Source organism: Drosophila montana, unplaced genomic scaffold (assembly GCF_035044405.1).
Source record: "Drosophila montana isolate Dmon_TW-CO22-7 unplaced genomic scaffold, ASM3504440v1 contig_3848_1, whole genome shotgun sequence".
NCBI lineage: Eukaryota > Metazoa > Arthropoda > Insecta > Diptera > Drosophilidae > Drosophila > Drosophila montana.
In genome coordinates, this window is record NW_026998720.1 from 1,915,761 (window position 1) to 1,933,741 (window position 17,981).

Genomic DNA, 17,981 nt, shown 5'->3' on the forward strand with positions numbered 1-17,981 from the left:
GCCAGTTAATAAATCAAATGTGTTAATGATGTTTTTACCCAGTGTGCCCACTTTTGACAACAAAGGCAGCACAAGAGGGCCAACAACGACGGCGACAACTACAGCCCCTGCGAGAAGTATTCGTATCCGTAATATGAATCCCACAAAGCGCTATATGGCATACACGGCGCACGCGCACAGCCTCTCTTTCACTCTCTCTTTCTTTCCCTCTTTCTCTGACTCTCGCTCTGTGTACGCCTCTCTGTCTCACTCCAGTGCTGGCCTCTTTTGTTTTAGTACATTTTTATTTGATTCTCTGGGGCTGATCTGTAGAGGATCCTTGTATTCCGCTCTCTTTCACTCGCGCTCGCCCTTGCTCTTTCGCCGTGTGTGTGTTTTTTATGGCCATTAAATTATTTGGGTTCTTTCTTGTTGTTATTGTTTTCCAGCTTTGTTTTGATTTCAATTTGCCTGTCGCCGGGCTGCTGTCTGCTGCATGCCCCCGCCCATGCCTTTGACAGTTTTTCACAATTTTATTTATTTTCATTTTCATTTTCCACACAACAACACGTAGCAGGTTGGCCAGATTCTCAGTTAACCTATGATTTAGTAGCATGTTATAACTGTTTCTCTTGTGGTCCAGCCACAGTATGAGTCGGAGCCGGAGCCGGAGCCACAGCCACATCCACATGGGCACAATCATCCACAGCATTGCGTTGTAATTTCTTGGAAATTTGTGCACACTTTGGTATTTCGTTTTCGTGTGCTCTTCTTTGGGTTTGGGTTGAATTTTTTTTATATTTTGGTTTTACGGCCACGGGTTCGTGTGACATTGTCTGGGCATGGGCCTGAACCCGAAACGTAGCCCAAGAGACACCGGAGAGCATCGGCTGAACCTGTTTTTAGGGCCTGATTTGGCATTAAGAAGGTCTTGGGCATGTGTCCGAGTTTAAAGGTCTAACTAACTGTGCTCGCTGCTTGATTTGACATTTGGCGTCAGTGGCCATAATTGTCTAGAATTTATGTCTTGTACCTTTTCAGGAGAAGAAAAATTCCGTTTAATTTGTTAGTCGCAGTCGTGGGCAGGCCCAATGCGAAGGGTCAACTGCAGTTTTAATTAGTTGCCGTTGTTTGTTGTTGTTGTTTGTTTGTTGATATTAATAAACATTTATACTAGTTAAAGGTTACTTAGAGATACATAGATATATAGATAGATGGTTACAGCAATAGAGAGAGAGAGAGAGTGTGAGAGAGAGAGAGAGGTATATATATATATATAGATATACATATATATAGATAGAGAGAGAGACGTTTACTGGTGAACAAGACAAAAGACACATGTGGATGTGTGAGTAAATAGTTGTTGTTGAATTTGATATATATTTTTCTTTTTGCTTTAATGAAAATGAAAATGCTTAAGAAAGTCACAAACACAAGGAAAATAACGTTTAAAATACAATAAAATCGAAAATAAAATGCAAGCTGAAGCTGAATAAAATGTATGCGCTTAGTATGAATAATTTACACAGGATAGCAGGAGAGCAGGAGAGCGGACAGGAGAGAGCTTGATTCAACTGGGAGTTCGTAGGCCTTCGCTGGCTGGCATGGCCGGTTAACGCCTGTGGCCATGCCACGCATGCCTCAAATAAGCGGCAAGCGCCTCATTTTAAGGCCACAGCTGTCAAGGCGCTGGGACAAAGGAACAATGGACGCGCGCACAAGAAGCTCATCCCCGCTGTTAAGCTGTAGCTGTGACTGCGACTGCGCCTGCCGATGGACATGCGGACGCACAGACCCACAGACCCACAGACCCACGGACAGCACGGCTGATTGAGTGAAGGCTGCGCGTACCATAGAGGTCTGACCATGGACTCGTACCCATATCAATTACTTAAAGCTCATTCACAACATTTTTTATTTTCACCTGACAAAAGCCCAAATGGCATCCAATCAATTTGGCCAAGCGCTGGCCAAGCATAAATCCACCGTCCAGTCAACTGCACAGTGGACTCGACTGAGACTTGGGGAATGCGCGACTGGCGACTGCCATTGATTTTTGGGGGGGGCAGTGGCAACAAGAGCCAAGAGCACCCAACACATGTTCTTGCGCCCCGAAAAAACTTATCGCAAGCGATGCGATAAACGATAAATAAATACAAAAACAACAAACGGACAGACAGACAGTGGACAGTGGACAGTGGAACGTCGGATCCTTGGCTAACGAACGCGCCCGCAGCCACAACAATAATGTCGCAGACAACTTTTTGGTTAGTTAAACAGCAACAACAACAGCAGAAAGAAAAAAAAACTGTCGAGCAAATGAAATAATATGAAGCGCAGGCAAAACATTTTGTCAGCCCGCAGCTTCCTACATTGCAGATGCAGATGCAGATACAGCTACAGATACAGATACAGCTACAAAGGCTGAGATACAGATACAAAGACGTGGGCTACTTAGTTCACATGGCAACTTTTTGCTTCCTCATTTGACTTTTGACTGTTAAATGTGCGAGTGCTTAACAGCAAGCTGAACATAAACATTTCTGTTACTCTCTTTTAACAGTCTGTCACTTAACAGCTGGCTGTAAGCTAAGCCGGCTGTTAAGTTGCTTCATATAAAACTTGGCTGCCTTTGCGAGGGGTTGCAACTGCAACTGCCGCAGCGACCCTCAACCCGCAACCTCTCACGCATTACCGAGCGGCTATAAAGTTGTCGTTGTTGTTGTTTTTGCTGCTATTGTTGTTGTTGTGGTTGTTGCTGGCAGCGACATGCGAAACCGGCTGAGACGGCGACTGCGAAGCAGGTGCAGCGACAAACTTCCGCAGCGAATGCTAGCGTGTATTTGTGTGCGTGTGTGTGTGGCAGCAGCAGCAACATGAAGTAATTAACAACTACAACACAAAACAACAAAAACAACAACATTAACAACCAGCTGATGACGCAGCGCAGCACAGCTAAAGCGTTGACAATAGCATTGAAGTTTTTGCAGCAGCGGCAACTGCAGTTCACTCTCTGCTGCTGCCGTTTCTTCTTCTTCTTCTTCTTCTTCGTTGTTGTTGCCATTGTGCCTATTTCATGGTGAGCGCACGCGGCGTATACGCAATGCTACAAAACTGCCGGGCAAACAGGGGGGCGTGTGTAAATCTGAATCTGCCTGACTGCATACATATTTTAAGAGTGGAGCAGGAAACATGCCCAAGTGGCGGGAATTTGGACAGAGCTAAGAGAGAGAGAGAGGGAAGGAGATTGGAAGGGATAGTGGGAGAGGCAGAGAGGAAGCACACACACATGTCAAGTGCCGCTGAAAATGTTGAAGAGTGGTGCCACAAAGTGCAGTTAAGTGAGCGAGCTTCCCACGTGTGTGTGTGTGTGTGCGAGCGTGTGAAACAAATGAAAATCAAAAGCCAAAAAGAAAATAAAACATATGAAGAACTTAGGCTACAAAGTAAAAGAATAGAACTAAACTAGAAACTAAAATCGATAAGTGTTTGCATACAACACAGATCTAATTATAATTAAGCAAATCGTTTATCGATCAACAATATTTTCTATCGTTCATCGATCGAACAATTAACAATTATTTATCACCCACACCAATATCGCAACAGTGTTTGAAACTTTTGTCTTGCTTACCAGCACTGGTCCGGGGCTTTGTGCGCACGGGCTTCACATCGAGTCCGACGCCGCCAGCGCCACCACCACTGGAGCTGCTGTGACCGCCGCTGCTCATGGCGCTGCCCATGCCGCTCATGCCAATGCCACCGCCCCCGCCGCTGCCGCTGCCACCGCCGCTGCCATGCAGCCCCGCAATGCCGCTGCCGGACGCGGAGCCGGACGCACCGTGATGATGACTATGACTGTGATGGTGATGATGGTGCGCCGCCGCCGCCGCTGCGGCACCCATGCTATGCCGCACAGCGGCCGCTGCCACGGAGGAACTTTGGAACATGTTGGCTGCGGCAACAGCCGCCTGATGCTGCGCCGCCGCATGGTGATACGAGGCATAGCTGCTGTCGTAGCTGTTGGCATTGTTTGCCACGTAATGCGCCTGGGCGGTGCCATCGAAAAGACCGTTCGACGTCGAGGCGGAGGCGGATGAGGAGGCATTGCTGTTGTTGCTTTGCTGCTGCTGCTGCTGTTGCTGCTGCTGCTGCTGCGGCGCTTGGTTGCCGCCGCTGCTGCCGTTGCTGCTGCTATTTGAGCTATTTGTATTATTGTTGTTGTTGTTAGTACTACCTTCGCGCTGCTTGGGCGCAGACGATTGCGCCGGTCCAGCGCTGGCCGCATGCGCTGCAGCTGCGCCGCCATTCTGTATGGAGGGCTTGATGTCCAGCGCACAGCTGGCGTCCGTCAGTGAGGTAGAGCCCGTGGCCTGCTGATGCATGAAGGCGTTCATCACGGCCTGTAACGGTATCAATCGCAAAATTGAAGTGGATAAGCAATGAGAGAGAGAGGGGGAGAGCGCGGGCAGGGGGTCGGCTTACCTGGTACTCGGACGGGCCGGTTTGTACTGAGTCGGGCGTGGAGTCCTTTGGCGGTGTCGGTGGGAATGGAAACGAATGCTGGCCGGCCGCCGTCGTCTGGTGGCTTTGGCCCACCTGGCCCAGTTTGTGCTCCACCTGCGGCTCCTGGGGGCAGGCGAACTGACCCATGCCCCAAGCGCTGGCGGGTGCAAACGATTTGTGTTCGCTGGTTAGCCAGGGACTGAGCGGCGGATGAAAGTGCGGCCGGCACACTTGGGACGTGGCATGTGAGGAGGGCATGCGGGATGCTAAAGGAAAAGTAAACGAAAAAAGAGCAAAATACAAGGATAAGAATTTAATAAAACGCGTTAAAAAATCAAGTTAAATGCAGCATTAAATCAATTATGGCCAAAATTTATAACGAAGATTAACAGCCTAAGCCGAGATGAGAATCAAGAGGCAGAGTGACTGAGGTAGAGAGGGCAGGGCAGGGGGCAGAGAGCTCAAGACAGAGACCAGAAGCGATAAAAAATTCATAATAAATGACGTTGTTCTCTTTTTTCGAGGCGGAAAAGCTGCGTTATAATTTATGAAACACCAGCAACAGTTGCTGCTGCCGCAGCCCCTGCTGCTGCTGCTGCTGCTGCCGTGGCAGGCAGTAAGGCACTCGGACCACGGACGCTCGCGGCCTTAGCGCAGACTGACTTTGCATATGGCCAAGACTGCGGCTGCGGCTGCTGCTGCTGCATTGTCATAAATTGTTTAATTTGTATCATAAACAATCGCGTTAAACTTTTGTCCCAAAGCTAAAAAGATCGATCAGCAGCGGGCTTCGAGTGCGCCGCCGCCGCCGCTGCCGCCGTTGCTGCTGCCCTCAAACCCAGAAAGCCGGGCTTTGGCTAAAAGTGTAGCCTAAATGTCTGGCAGTGTATAATTTAGCGGACACCAAGTGAGATTTATGTGCGCCAATGCTGCCGTTTTCATAGCGCTGCAACGCATCGTTGCAACGTGCCACGCCATCTCATATACATGCATACATATATCCTGCAATTGTTTGCGGCAGTGGCAGTGAGGTGTGGGCAGCGGGGCAAGGCTGGGGAGCTGCTTGCTCTGCGCACTTATTCTTATTATTATCATTAATATTGGTGCCCCGGCTGCAGCTCCAAACAGCTCTGTGTTAGCTTTGGGGCTTGTTTGTATGTGAAATTATTTTTGATTATGCAGCAGCCGCTGTCGAACGCTGACGCCAAAGTCGACTCCGACTTTAACTCCAGCTCCAACTTCGACTTCGACTCCGACTCCGTTTGCCATGTTGCCACGAAAAGCCCCGCTTGGATTGTCTGTCTAACAGTAGGTCAGTCAGTTCAATGCTCGCCGAGATGGATTACTTTGCGGCCCAAGCAATAATCTGAGCAGACGGGCAAATAAAGCTATCAACAGCTAGCCGAATCGTAGATGCTCTATCGCACAGGCTGCTCAAAAAGCTGCTGAAATGCATAAATTGACTCAAGGCAAGCTCTAAATGCGCTGAAGTCGAAATTTCAAAAAGTAAGAGTCTATTGTAATCATTCGATTATTTTTGTTTTTAAAGTATTTTAGTATATTATGTGTATGAGCTACACTGGGAGAAATAGCCCAGGATAACGCGCTCAAATAAAGTACGAAAATTTGAAAAAATTCAGTAAAAATTATATTTTTGAACTCGAATTGTATTTAACAATTTTTTTTCTTAATTTAAAAATTCCTTAATCCAAGATTCAAGACAATGCTCAATCTGAAAATAATGTCCGCTTATTTTGAGCATGCAAATGCTTGTAAAAAGTATTTTGAACTTAAACCAAGCCTTTATGCCGTTTATTCTGACAATTAAATATGATTCATAATTTATTTAAAAATATGTTCAAGAACGAAATGTAATTGAAAGCAAATCTGAATGCATTTAAGTCCAGTCAAATTTAAAATTAGCAGCGCATTTTTCGCCGAGTGTACAAAACTCTGTTGGCTTCTCTTTCCCAAGGGTATTCGGATCTTGCCACTGCCTGCTGCCTGCTGTCTGTTGTTGCACTGTTGCGGATCGATCGCTGCCTGCGATAATATCCATTTGATTATCCTAATAACAGTGCTTTAGCAGCGATATTATATGTACGTGTGTCTGATTATAGAAATTATGCACAGCAGCCCGACGCAGGCGCAGGCGCAGAGTCTTTGGTCCCGGTTGCTGCTGTCTGTTGTGAGATAGTTTTGTGGCACAGTGCAATGCCTCAATTGTTGCGGCTTGTTACCATCCAGCCACAGCCACAGAGAAAACTTCACACTTTGGCAGCAGAGACAATTGCTGCGACGTGCCACCAAAAAGTGCAGCTGCCACAGCCACACATACATGCATGCAGTATGAAGAAGTTATATTCTATATGAAGTCGTCATCGACTGGCGCTGTGTATATAATTTTGGGTGCCCAAATAAGCGCATTGGATATGCCAAATTATATGTGAGGAGGCATCGCTTTCAGTGAGCCTTCACTTGCCACAAATCAATGGCAATGCGAACTTTAATTGCGGCCAATGAAAACTTTCAATTTGCGATCGTGTTGCCGATAACAGAGCGCTGTTAAGGCTGCTGTTAAGCGCCGATGAGTCACTGTTAACTGTTGTTGCATTTGCGGCTGCTGTTGTTCAAGGCTGTTGGCATATTCTATTTTTTTTTAGTATAAAACCGACTTTAATATATTTTAAAATTCCTTTAATCTTAATTTAAAGATAACAGTGGGCTGTTAAGACTGTTAAGATGAGTCACTGTTAACTGTTGTTGTTGCTGTTGCGGCTGCTGTTGTTAAAGGCTGTTGGCATCTTTTTTTTTTGTATAAAACAATTCGCTAATAAATCAAGCTGAGTACAGCAATTAAAGTTGCAAAAACACACACACACACATGCAGCGACATTTTTTTGATATTGTGGCTGCTGCTGCTGCTGCTGTTGTTGTCATTGTCGGTATGCAAAGCTCGTGCTGGTGAAAAGCGGCGACGTCGTCGTCGTGCCCTTGGCCGTCCCCCAAAGCCAAAAGCCTGGCTGACACGTTCTACACAACAGCAACAACAGCAGCAACAACAGCAATAAACAAAGCGCTACAATAAAATCTGCCTTTAATTTTTGTTGTAGCGCACCGCAAAAACAAAAAAGCCAAATAACAAAAAACATTTTGAAGTTTTTGGCCTGCGCTTGATTTCTTCAAACTGACAGATCAAAGCCACAAAGCCGACTCGTATGTGTGTGTGTGTGTGTGTGTGTGTGTGTGTGTAAGAGACACTCCATAAAGCGACGCTTAGACATGTGTGTGGCGTTTTAAAAGCGTTTGACAAGCGCTCAACTCGAACTCAACTCGAGCTGAAGTCAACTTAAAGCCAAGTCTCAACTCAGCGCCTGTACGTCTAAGCCGTGTCTGCCTCAGAAACTAAACAGAAAAGCGTACCGAAAGCGCCTTTTAATTGCAGTCTCAAATTGTTGCTGTTGTTGTTGTTATGGCCAGTCGCCAACGTGAATGACATAATTAATTGTATGCACAGCCAGCCGAGCACTTAGCTCGACGTGTTTGACATTTGAAGATGACAATCCCTGACAGAGCGACAGGAGCTGCAGGCAGTCAGGCAGCAGCAGCAGCAGCAGGTGATGGGGCAGTGTCGGGCCTATGGCCAATTCAATTAACCAAAATGCAGCTAAAAAGAAAAACAGGCAGCTGGCAATAGCTATGGCGCCTTATCACTGGCAGCACATCGCATTTGAATGATCAGCAACAAAAGGCCCGAACTGAAACCTCAGCCTCAGAGTGACAACACTCGATTCATTGTGTGTGCTGTGTGTGAACATCTTGATAAGCAGGCTGGGATGCTATTAGAGCGCGGCCATTGGGTAAATGTAACAGCTTTTCGCAAAAAAGGATTGCCAGCTCTTTGCTAGATTAAATTCACACCAACCGGCGGATTAGGGGTGAGAAAAAGAGCGAGAGTGAGATATGGAGAGGGAGAGGGAGAGAGCGTGTCGGCAGCTCGTCTTATCGCAGTCAGCAAATCAAATCGCCAAATGAGTGCGCGGCGACTAAAATGTAACGTATGTCAGTCAGTCAGTCAGTCAGCCAGTCAGTCAGTCAGTCATTCAGTCAGTTAGATCGGCTCAGTCACTCACTACGTCAATTTGGGAAATGCGTCGCCTGCTTCAGCTGCTTCCGCCTGGCATTAAGCCACAATCAATCATACAAAAGGCAGCCAGCGGCTGAGACAGTCGATCCAATGTCTTAGCCGTGGCTCAGTGAATCCTGCAATGACCCCTCGCAGTTGCCGCTGCTGCTGCAGGCGCTCGCTTAATTTATAACCTGAGCGACCCTCGATTGTGGCCAGGACATGAACAGAGACTTTTCACCTGCCTTGTTTGTAGGCGCGTGGCTCCAAAATGCGGTCAAGTGTCTCTGCGAGTCGAGCTGCTGCCTGCCTGCCTGCCTGCCACTTACACCTGCTCCAAATTGAAAAAACAAAAATAAAATGCAGCAAGCGGCGGCAATAAACTATAACGGATTCCAGTTTTAGCCACCACCATGTAGCCGTGTAGCCGTGTAGCCAGGTAGGTCAGTTAGAGGCCGCTGCCGCAAAAGACACCTTCAGCTGCTCAGGGAGCTGCCAGCTCTCCACCAGCTCTTGAGCTCACGAGCTGCTTAGCATTTTGCGCTCTTGTTGTTTGTTTTAATTATTTCTTTGGTTTCTTCTTATTTTTTTTTCCTTGTATTTTTTATTTTTCATATTTTGCTAGCTTGGCGCATATTGCAGCTCAGTTGCGTGCCAACAGCTTGACTGACTGACGGGCGGACTGACTGACTGGCTGACTGCTTGACTGACTGACAGGCTGGCGGCTGCTTTATTAAGCGCAAACTGCGCTGCCATTGCCATCTATATTATTAACACTTTATTTGCGGCTTGCTGCCGCTGCTGCCCCCCCAAACTACACGTCTGCCCCGCCCTCTGCCCTGCCACATTTCCGTCTTCAACGCTGCGCGCTGCTCCAGTTGCATGCCAGCTTATCATTAGTCATAAGTTGTCAATTCTATTTATGATAATGCGTTTAATAACTTAACCACAAATTCTCATCCAGCTCCTGCTGCCACGCAATTATGCCACTCATATGCGCATTGCACAACAACTCAACATACATAGCTCAGGTATTTTTTGTTGTTGAATATATTTGCATGGTTTCTCAAAATTTGAATTATTTTTTAAGTGTTTCATTTGTTATTAATTGCTTAATAATGAAAGACTCTTAAACCAAGAGTTCTTTTTAAATAATATGCATTATTTACGTTTTCGGTTTAAGCTTCAAGAAGGTTACTGGTTCGAATCCCAGGCTAGGGTATGCTTGTAATGATGTTTTAGCTAAGGGCCATAGATGTAAGTGCTATTTAAAAAAGTTTGATAGATAGTCTGTAACTGTATATACTATCAATCATAACAAATCGCATATTTCTCATATATTATTTCCCTTTAAAGAAATGCCTCATATATTTATAAGAGTCTACGACAAAAACTCTAAAATTTTATTGAAAGTAAATATCTTAATATTTGAAGTTGATCTAATAGCAAATGCATTTATTTGGAAAATATTTGCTCGATATATTTAATTGAGAATAACAATTGCAGAGTAGTTAACAAATGTTCAGCTAATTATCCAAGTATTTTCAAATTACATTTCTTGTACGTTTTTTTTGATGAGGCAATAAATTATGGCTATGGATAGAGAAAACTGGAGCTGTGGTTAACAAGCATATTTAGCTTAACGTGTGAATTACGTGGCCTGACTAACTTTTGCATACGTGCAGCAATGTTGCCACAAAACATGTTGACAAGACGACAAGCAGCAGCGGCTGCGGCAGCATCGAGCGACAAATGTTGCCGCACTAAATAAAAACTTGCAGCAAGGCGAGGCAGCGGCAGCGGCAGCCGCAGCAGCAGCAACAACAACAACAAATACATGTAAAAGCCAAGTTGAGGGTTTGAAATGCGCCATTTTTGTTGCCATTTGTTTGCGTTTGCTGCTCTCGTTGTTGTTGCTGCAGTTGCTGTTGCTGTTGCTGCCGGCCACACCATTTTCTTGCAGCTTTTTGTGTGTGTTTTATTTTTGTATTTTTTTTCCATTTGTTATGGTGGGTGCTACGGCTGGTAAAAAATGTTAATAATGCGGCTGCATTTGCAGCAGTTGGCAGCGTGCACGCGCACTCATTTTGTAGCTGCAGCTGTGGGTAGCAGCAGCAGCAACAGCAGCAGCAGTGTCCAAGTTGCCGTTGATCCTTTTTGGCCAACACGCAAGCATAATAAATTTATGCAAATGCCAGGCCGGAGTCTAGGCGAGTGATTGGGCCGACAGTGTCACTCAGTCAGGCTCAAGTCATGCTGACAGGCTTTGCAGTGGCCATTCAAAGGCATGGCTAATGAGCAATACACACACACACAAGCACACGCACACACACACACACACACAGACAGGATCTGCAGTCGCTGTCAGGCGCGCCTCAAATGCCTTTGGCGCACTTATGACAGTTCGAAGCGTCAGCAAAATCATTAAAATTGACAAGTTTTTATATGACACAACCAAATTTGGTAAGCCAAAAGGCTGCAGCGGCCACAACGCAACGTTTGAAGTGTTGTTGGGGCAAGTTGTTGTTGCCGTTGTTGCTGTTGTCGATGGTGCTGCTGCTGCTGTGGACCACCAGGCAGGCGGGCGCTGCTTCACATGTCATAAATAAGAACGCGTTGACATTTATCACAACAAAGGGCTTCAGGCTAAAAACAAAGCTGCGCCCCCCGCACAAAACAAAAAGCGAACGCGAAACGTTGCATAAATTCATAAGCCCTGAACTTGAGAAATTCAATTGATGCGACGACAACAGCAACAGTTGCCGCCGTTGCCGTAGCTGTTCGCCGTTTGCTGCGTCCACTTTTCGCATATTAATAAAATATTTTATTAAACACACGCGCCGCCGCAGGATGCTGTGCCAGCAATATTATGCTAAACAGTGTGCCCCCAAAAAAGGCTGCAAACGAAAATCGTGCCCGGTGGGTCCGTGCAGCAGTCGCAGCAGCAGCAGCGGCAACAAATTTTTGGCGGCGTCTCTTGCGACACACTCGTATGACATATTTTTTATTTTTTTTTTTGCCAAGAACAACGCATTATTATTTCCCTTATTCTTGTTGTTGTTATTGTTGTTGTTGTTTGTTTGCTGTTGCTTTTATTGCTGCATTGTTTCGTCCCAAAGAGCAGAAAGATTCAAGCATTTATGCTAAGCAGGCGGCTGAAAGATATGCAAACTGGTTTCTTGTTCGAAAAGCTCGCGAGCTTCTCAACAAATTTTCGCTGCTCATCGAATGTTAATGAGCCGGAGGGGGCGTCATTTGTTAGATTCGCGGCCAAATAGGCATCGCCACCTGATCAGGTCAGACCAGGTGGTCCCCAGCGTGTTAAGCGTGTGTTCTCCGCTTCTCGGTAAGATTGTTCTATTTTGATAGTTGACGACGCTTCTTGGAAGCCATTAAACATTTACTATTAACCATTTACTATTAGCCATTAAGGCATTAGACATTAAACATTTGCCGATTAGCTGCCAAGCGTACAATGACTTCGCCCCGGCTGATTAATATGCCATTGGGGCTAGCAGTCCCTGCTCGGGCGCTCGCCCGAAAGATCAGTTAAGGCCATGTCGCAGCTCGAACTGGCAAAGTCATTTGTAAACTTGACACTGCCAAATGCAGCACACAAAAGCCAAACGGCCCAAACGGCTGCACAAATGTATTAGCAACAGTTTATCACAAAATGTTGCTGCTGCGGTTGCTGCTGTTGTTGCTGTTACGACTGCATGTTGCTGTCGTTGTTGCAGTTGCAATTGCATTGACAGCGGGGGCGACAACGTCAGCAGCAGCAACAGCAGCAGCCAACAATGCGCTAATATTCAATATTGTAATTGCAGTCACAAATCGTGCTCGACGGCAGTAAAGAGCAGCAGACGGCCTGGCAACATGTTGCTGCTGCTGTGGCTGCTGCTGTTGCTGCCGTCTGTTGTCGGTGAATGTTGCGCTGGTTGCGCATAAAATTAATGAACGCTGCCACATTGCGCTTTGTATGTTCAGTGTCGGCATATTGACCGCTTGCTGTGTTAGACAAATCACAACAACAGCAACAACAACATTGCCTGTTGCTGGCGTGTGTTGCAGCAACATGCGTAAGCTTTGTTTGCTTCTTGTCATTATAAATTGCTGCCGAGCAGTATTTTGATTTTACAAATTAATAATGAAAGCAGCAGACAACATTGTACAACACAGCAGCAGCAGCAACAGTAACGGCAGCAGCAGCAACACAGGGCACAGTAGCAACATTATTGATGATGCACATCAGGCACTCTCACACATATACATGCCTATGTATGTGTGCTGTAGTTCCAGGAATCTGGCGCTGACAAATGACAAGCAAGCGGGCAAAAGGATGTCGAGCGCAAAAATGCCAGCTAGCTCAAAGACTTCCGGCCTAGTTCATCAGAAGCGTCGGCAAAATCTCTAAGAAGAATGCCGCAGCCGCCATCTTGGCGAGCCGAGATTGATGCCAGCAACAGGCAACTAGCAACCAGCAACGAGCAACTAGCAACCGGCAACAGGCAAGCAGCAACAGGCGACATTGATAGTGATTGAAGGACAGCTGTTCACACTAGCCAGGCGAAGAGCCAGCGGGCAAAACGAAATGTCAAATTAGAATGCGAAACGTGTTGGCAATGGGAATGCCAAGAACTGGGTAGCTGGTCGCTCGCTGCTCGGAGCTGCAGCTGGACAATGGAGTTTGTTTGCTGGACGTGGCGGCACCTTTGGCTCTCGGCGGCATGCAAAGTAGCCAGTTGGTCGGCTAGTCAGGCAGCCAGTGAGGCGACAACGGCAACTGTTGCTGCAGTGCAAATTAATTGAAGCATCGCCGCAATGTCAACGACAGCAGCAGCAGCAGCAGTCCCAGCAGCAGCGACATCACGTGTTGCATGTTGCATTTGGCGTAGGCAGTTAAAGTTGAATTCAAAGTCGGGCGTTGGGGGCCAGTTGTGGCAGGCACATTCTTATAATTATGTCATTTAATTAAGCAAAGACAGTTTGCCGTTGCCACGACTAATTAAAACATCGCGCCAGCAGCAGCGGCAGCAGCAACGGCAACGGCAGCAGCAGCAACAACATGTGCAACGCGGGCGGTGCGCCATATGAATGACCGGCCACTGTCGAATGCAATAAACAATATGCAACAGCAGCAGTAGCAACAACAACAACAACAACAACAGTTACAATAGCAATCAGGCACAACAACAAACAGCTTGCCGCTGCATCATACGATGCAAAGAATGCTTCCCAGAATTTGGGTCATAATTAATGTGGCATGATTTCAAGACATTTTAATCAAAGCGAATTGAGAGGGCAACTGCAGCAGCAACTGCAGCAGCAGCAGTAGGAACAGTCGCAATGAGAAAGCTCAAGGTTTGTAATACCTTTGAAAATTGTCACAGATGCACACACAGACAGTCTTACGCACACACACACACACACACAAGCTGGGCGAAGCGCATTTAAAGTCACATCAATCATACGCAGCGGTGGCCCAGCTGTTCAATTGCAATACCATAACTCATTTTTATAGGCCGCCGCCACGCTCCCAGTGCCCAGTTCGCTGAAAACTTGCGCACCGGGATTAAGATTTGCGGCCCGAGATTCGGCCATGCCCAGGCTCAGTCAGCTCGACGTCGCAGTCAGTAAATTACAACAACTATTACAACCAAACACACACTAACACACACACATTTGTTGTGGTGCCGTGCCCGACTGTCTGGTGCTGTTGCCGTGCCGTGTTGGCCCGCCTGCAGCCTGTTGGGGCCCTGGTCTATGTCTATGGCTTTTGTGCTTTTGTGTTGGCCGTGTTGTAATTTCTTGGAAATTTCTGTTTTATGCGCGCACCACAACTTGGGCCAGCGCGAAATTTATGAGACCATGGCTGACCAAGTGCAACACCTGGTAGCCTGGCAGCCAGGAAGCGGCCCAGCCTTCACTTCGCATCAGCCCCCAAAGGCTCTGGCGAGCGGCAGCGCAAATTGCATTGGCATTGCTTTGGGCTTTAAATGGACTTTGATATCCCTGGCTGAATGGGCCCGCATTTATTTGATATCCCTTTTGTGACTTTGCCACTGTGCGTGACATTTGCGTTAAGTGCTTCAAGAGTTGTGTGGGAATATTTTCAACTGCAGACAAGACATGCACACACACACACACACACTCGCACACACAGCGCACTGCCAAAGTTTTCATTTGCCTGATTTTGTCAACGCGATAAGCAACAAAGTTGCAACAACAAATGAAAATTCACGACGAAAAATATTGTCAAAAAGCCGAACTGCTGCTCACCTATTCTATCCCACACTCTGGCCCCAATTATTGTGTAGGCAAATGTGCGAGTGCAATGGCAATACGCACGGCTAAAAACCGTTAGATTGTGTGTGTGTTTTTATGTGTGTGTGAGTTGATGTGCGTGTGTGTGCTTGTAGCCTTGCTTAAAATGCAGTTATTGCAGTCTCTGGCTAATTAAAAGTGCATTTAAATGATTGCAGTCGTGCAGGCGGTCCAATTCTCTTGTTGCGTTCAAAACGAAGCCATAATACCCTTTTATGTGTATTTATAAAACAATTCTGGAGATAAATAACACTACGAAAAGCAATGCATAAAGTATAAATAAGATTATTAAGCTACCAAAGTGACATACTAATTTAAGCTTAAGAGTTGAACTAAAAAATTGATAATATAAATAAAGTCAAGTTCGAATCGGAGCACAATATCATAAAGTACATATCTATACGATAATCGGTTGCAAATTGAATTGTTTGGTTCTCAATATATCTTTACCAAAGTCTTCATTGAGCTGCGAACATAAAATTAAATGTTTATCAACCTAGGACATTCAATTAATAGAGTATATGTAGATCCCACTGGGCAGTACATCTCATTGACAAATACATTGACAATCTCATTAAATAATACAACGGACGTACTAGTAAACAGGTTCAAAACCATACTTAAAATAAAGTAGAATAGAAAGGTATTAAAAATTGTTCAAATATATTATACAATTATCATGATACTCTTCTATTTGCCAAAAATGACTAAAACCTAGATTTCCATAGGTCACTGTCACATCAAATTATTAAAATGAAATCTAATTTTTAGAAAATTGCCATAAAATAAATTTTAAGAAATAAGTGTCTAAGAATTTCACATGATTCTTTGATGAAAAATAAAAACTAATATTTTATTATGATCGATATATGCATAATAACCAAATTAGATTAGTGACTCGATAGCAAATGTATGAGACCCGTTCTAGTGTAGAGAACAAATGGCGACACGAAAAAAAGTCCAAGTTTGCCAAAAAACATAAACTAAATTAAATAAAAGTTTGTTGAGGCCATATTGAAGACTATACATATATATGAACATGTTCATTTTTCATCGAAAAGGCAACCCAGAAATAAGAAATGAGCAACAATAAATACGCGGCCAGAGCCAAAACAATACACAAGAAAAATAAATAAGTGAATAAAAATAAAAAAAACAAATAAAAATCAGAAAAAAAAGTTATTGCCGAAATTTTCGGCATGTTTGCTTTTGAAATTTAAATTTCACATGTTGCTATTGTTGTTGTCGGTTTTTATGGCTTGTATCATAAAAATCTGCAAGTGTGTTAGTTTGCATGTGTGTGTGTTTGTATTGTGTTTGTGTTGTGTTTAAGTGAGCGCGTCAAAATCCATTAAACTGCATTTGCAAACACACGACGAGAGTCTCAATGTTTGTATATGTGTGCGTAAATGGCTGCCCCCTACACACACACACACACACATACACACGTCCGCACACACACTTACGCCCGCTTTACGCGCTGTTATTTGGGCTGCTCCAAATGTTAAGCGCTTGAGCTAAGCAGCAGAGTCATATGTGCCAGCTAAATTGAGTTACTGTTGGAATTCAGTTTTTTGACAACTCTGGCGAACGTACTCATCCGAAATGTGACACATGCAGACTAATGAATTTTAAAATCAACGCTCGCCACAGGTGCTCCAACGAGATCTCCACCAGCAGCAGCCCCAGCCACAGCCACAGCCACAGGCACAGCCACAGCCACAGCAGCAACTGCAAGAGCTGCTCCAGCCGACAAACTGTCTGTCAAAAAAATGGCAGACAAAGAGCGCGCGATTTGAATGCGCGGGCTTTAGAGTGCATGAATGGAATTACAGCAGCCGGATCAGTGCCTGCGCGTTGCCATCAAATCAAATCAAGCATCAATAAAGTCCGCATATGAATAACATGAATTAAACATAAATGCAAACGGGGCGGCGGTCGGCGGGCAATCGGGCTGTGGAGGCTATGGAGCTAAGGAGGCTGTGGCTCGCCAAAAGAGCTGATTGATCACTTGCAGCCACCCGCTTGGGCTGTCTTTCGGTGCGCGCGTTCCACATTCCGCGCCACAGAGAAAAAAAATTTTAAATTAAAATTTTCGCACACTTGAGTAGCAGGAAATAAATTCAACGGCAGCCGCATCGATGCATGTCACACGTCCGTCGTCTGTCCCGCTCGTCGCGTTTTACGTGGAACTGTCAAAATGCAGGCAAAAGCTGCGCTCAGCTACAACAATAACAACAACAACAACAACAACAATGAAAGAAAATAACAATAACAATAACAATGGCAATGGCAACTGCAGCGCAATGCTAAGTGCCAAGTGAAAATGGATTTTCGGGCAGTCAACTGTCAAAACTGACAGCAACAGCAGCCGCCGTCTGAGCCGCCGCAACGGTGGCACCCACTTTTTCAAATTGAAAATTAACTTAGCGGAACCCAAAATTTCTGCCTGACTTTTTGGCCCCAAAAAAGTGCTCACATTTTCGGAGCAATTTGTTGTTGTTGCAGGCGTGTGAATCTAGAAATTGTTGTCGTCTGCTGCTGCTGCTGCTGTCTGTTGTTGTTGTTGTTGCTGCTACCATAACACTAATGAGCATAGATAATTTGCTTCTATTTTCCGTATACTCTAAAGGGGTTTTATCATTTTGCTATGAAATGTGTCAGTTATAAAAACAGACATATCCAAACACATAAATGATATATATTCTTGTTCAACATTAACAGTCGCGGCGTTTGAGCTCTGTTCGTCTATCCCTCTGTCTGATTCTATGCTAGCTAATTACTCAGTTACTCTTATTCTGCAACTTTTCGGTTGCAAGCAGCACATATATCAGAACTTGCCGGATCGTACCTCTATAACATATAGCTGCCGTAAAAATGATCTGTCGAAAAACTTGTTTCCTTATCAAGACATTTAAACGAAACTAGGCGATTATAAGATTCCCTACGCTTCCTTTCACATAAGTAAACAACACTATATCATATACCTGCCACAGAAAGATCGATCGAAAATAAAGTTCCGTAAGAATATTTTCTTATTTAACAT

The 17,981-nt window shown here is 45.2% G+C and overlaps 1 protein-coding gene across 2 annotated transcripts in view; it reads right to left on the reverse strand.

Annotated features, from left to right (window-relative positions):
• Positions 1–17,981, reverse strand: part of grn (grain) — a 41,683-nt gene that overhangs the window by 19,512 nt on the left and 4,190 nt on the right. The window contains exons 3-4 of one of the 2 annotated variants that reach the window (XM_064697108.1): positions 4,465–4,751; positions 4,217–4,382 (exon numbers count right to left, since the gene is read on the reverse strand). In XM_064697108.1, coding sequence (XP_064553178.1) covers positions 4,217–4,382; positions 4,465–4,751 — 453 coding nt within the window. Of the gene's footprint in view, positions 1–3,613; positions 4,383–4,464; positions 4,752–17,981 lie in introns of both variants that reach the window. The other variant, XM_064697107.1, reaches the window with a different exon arrangement.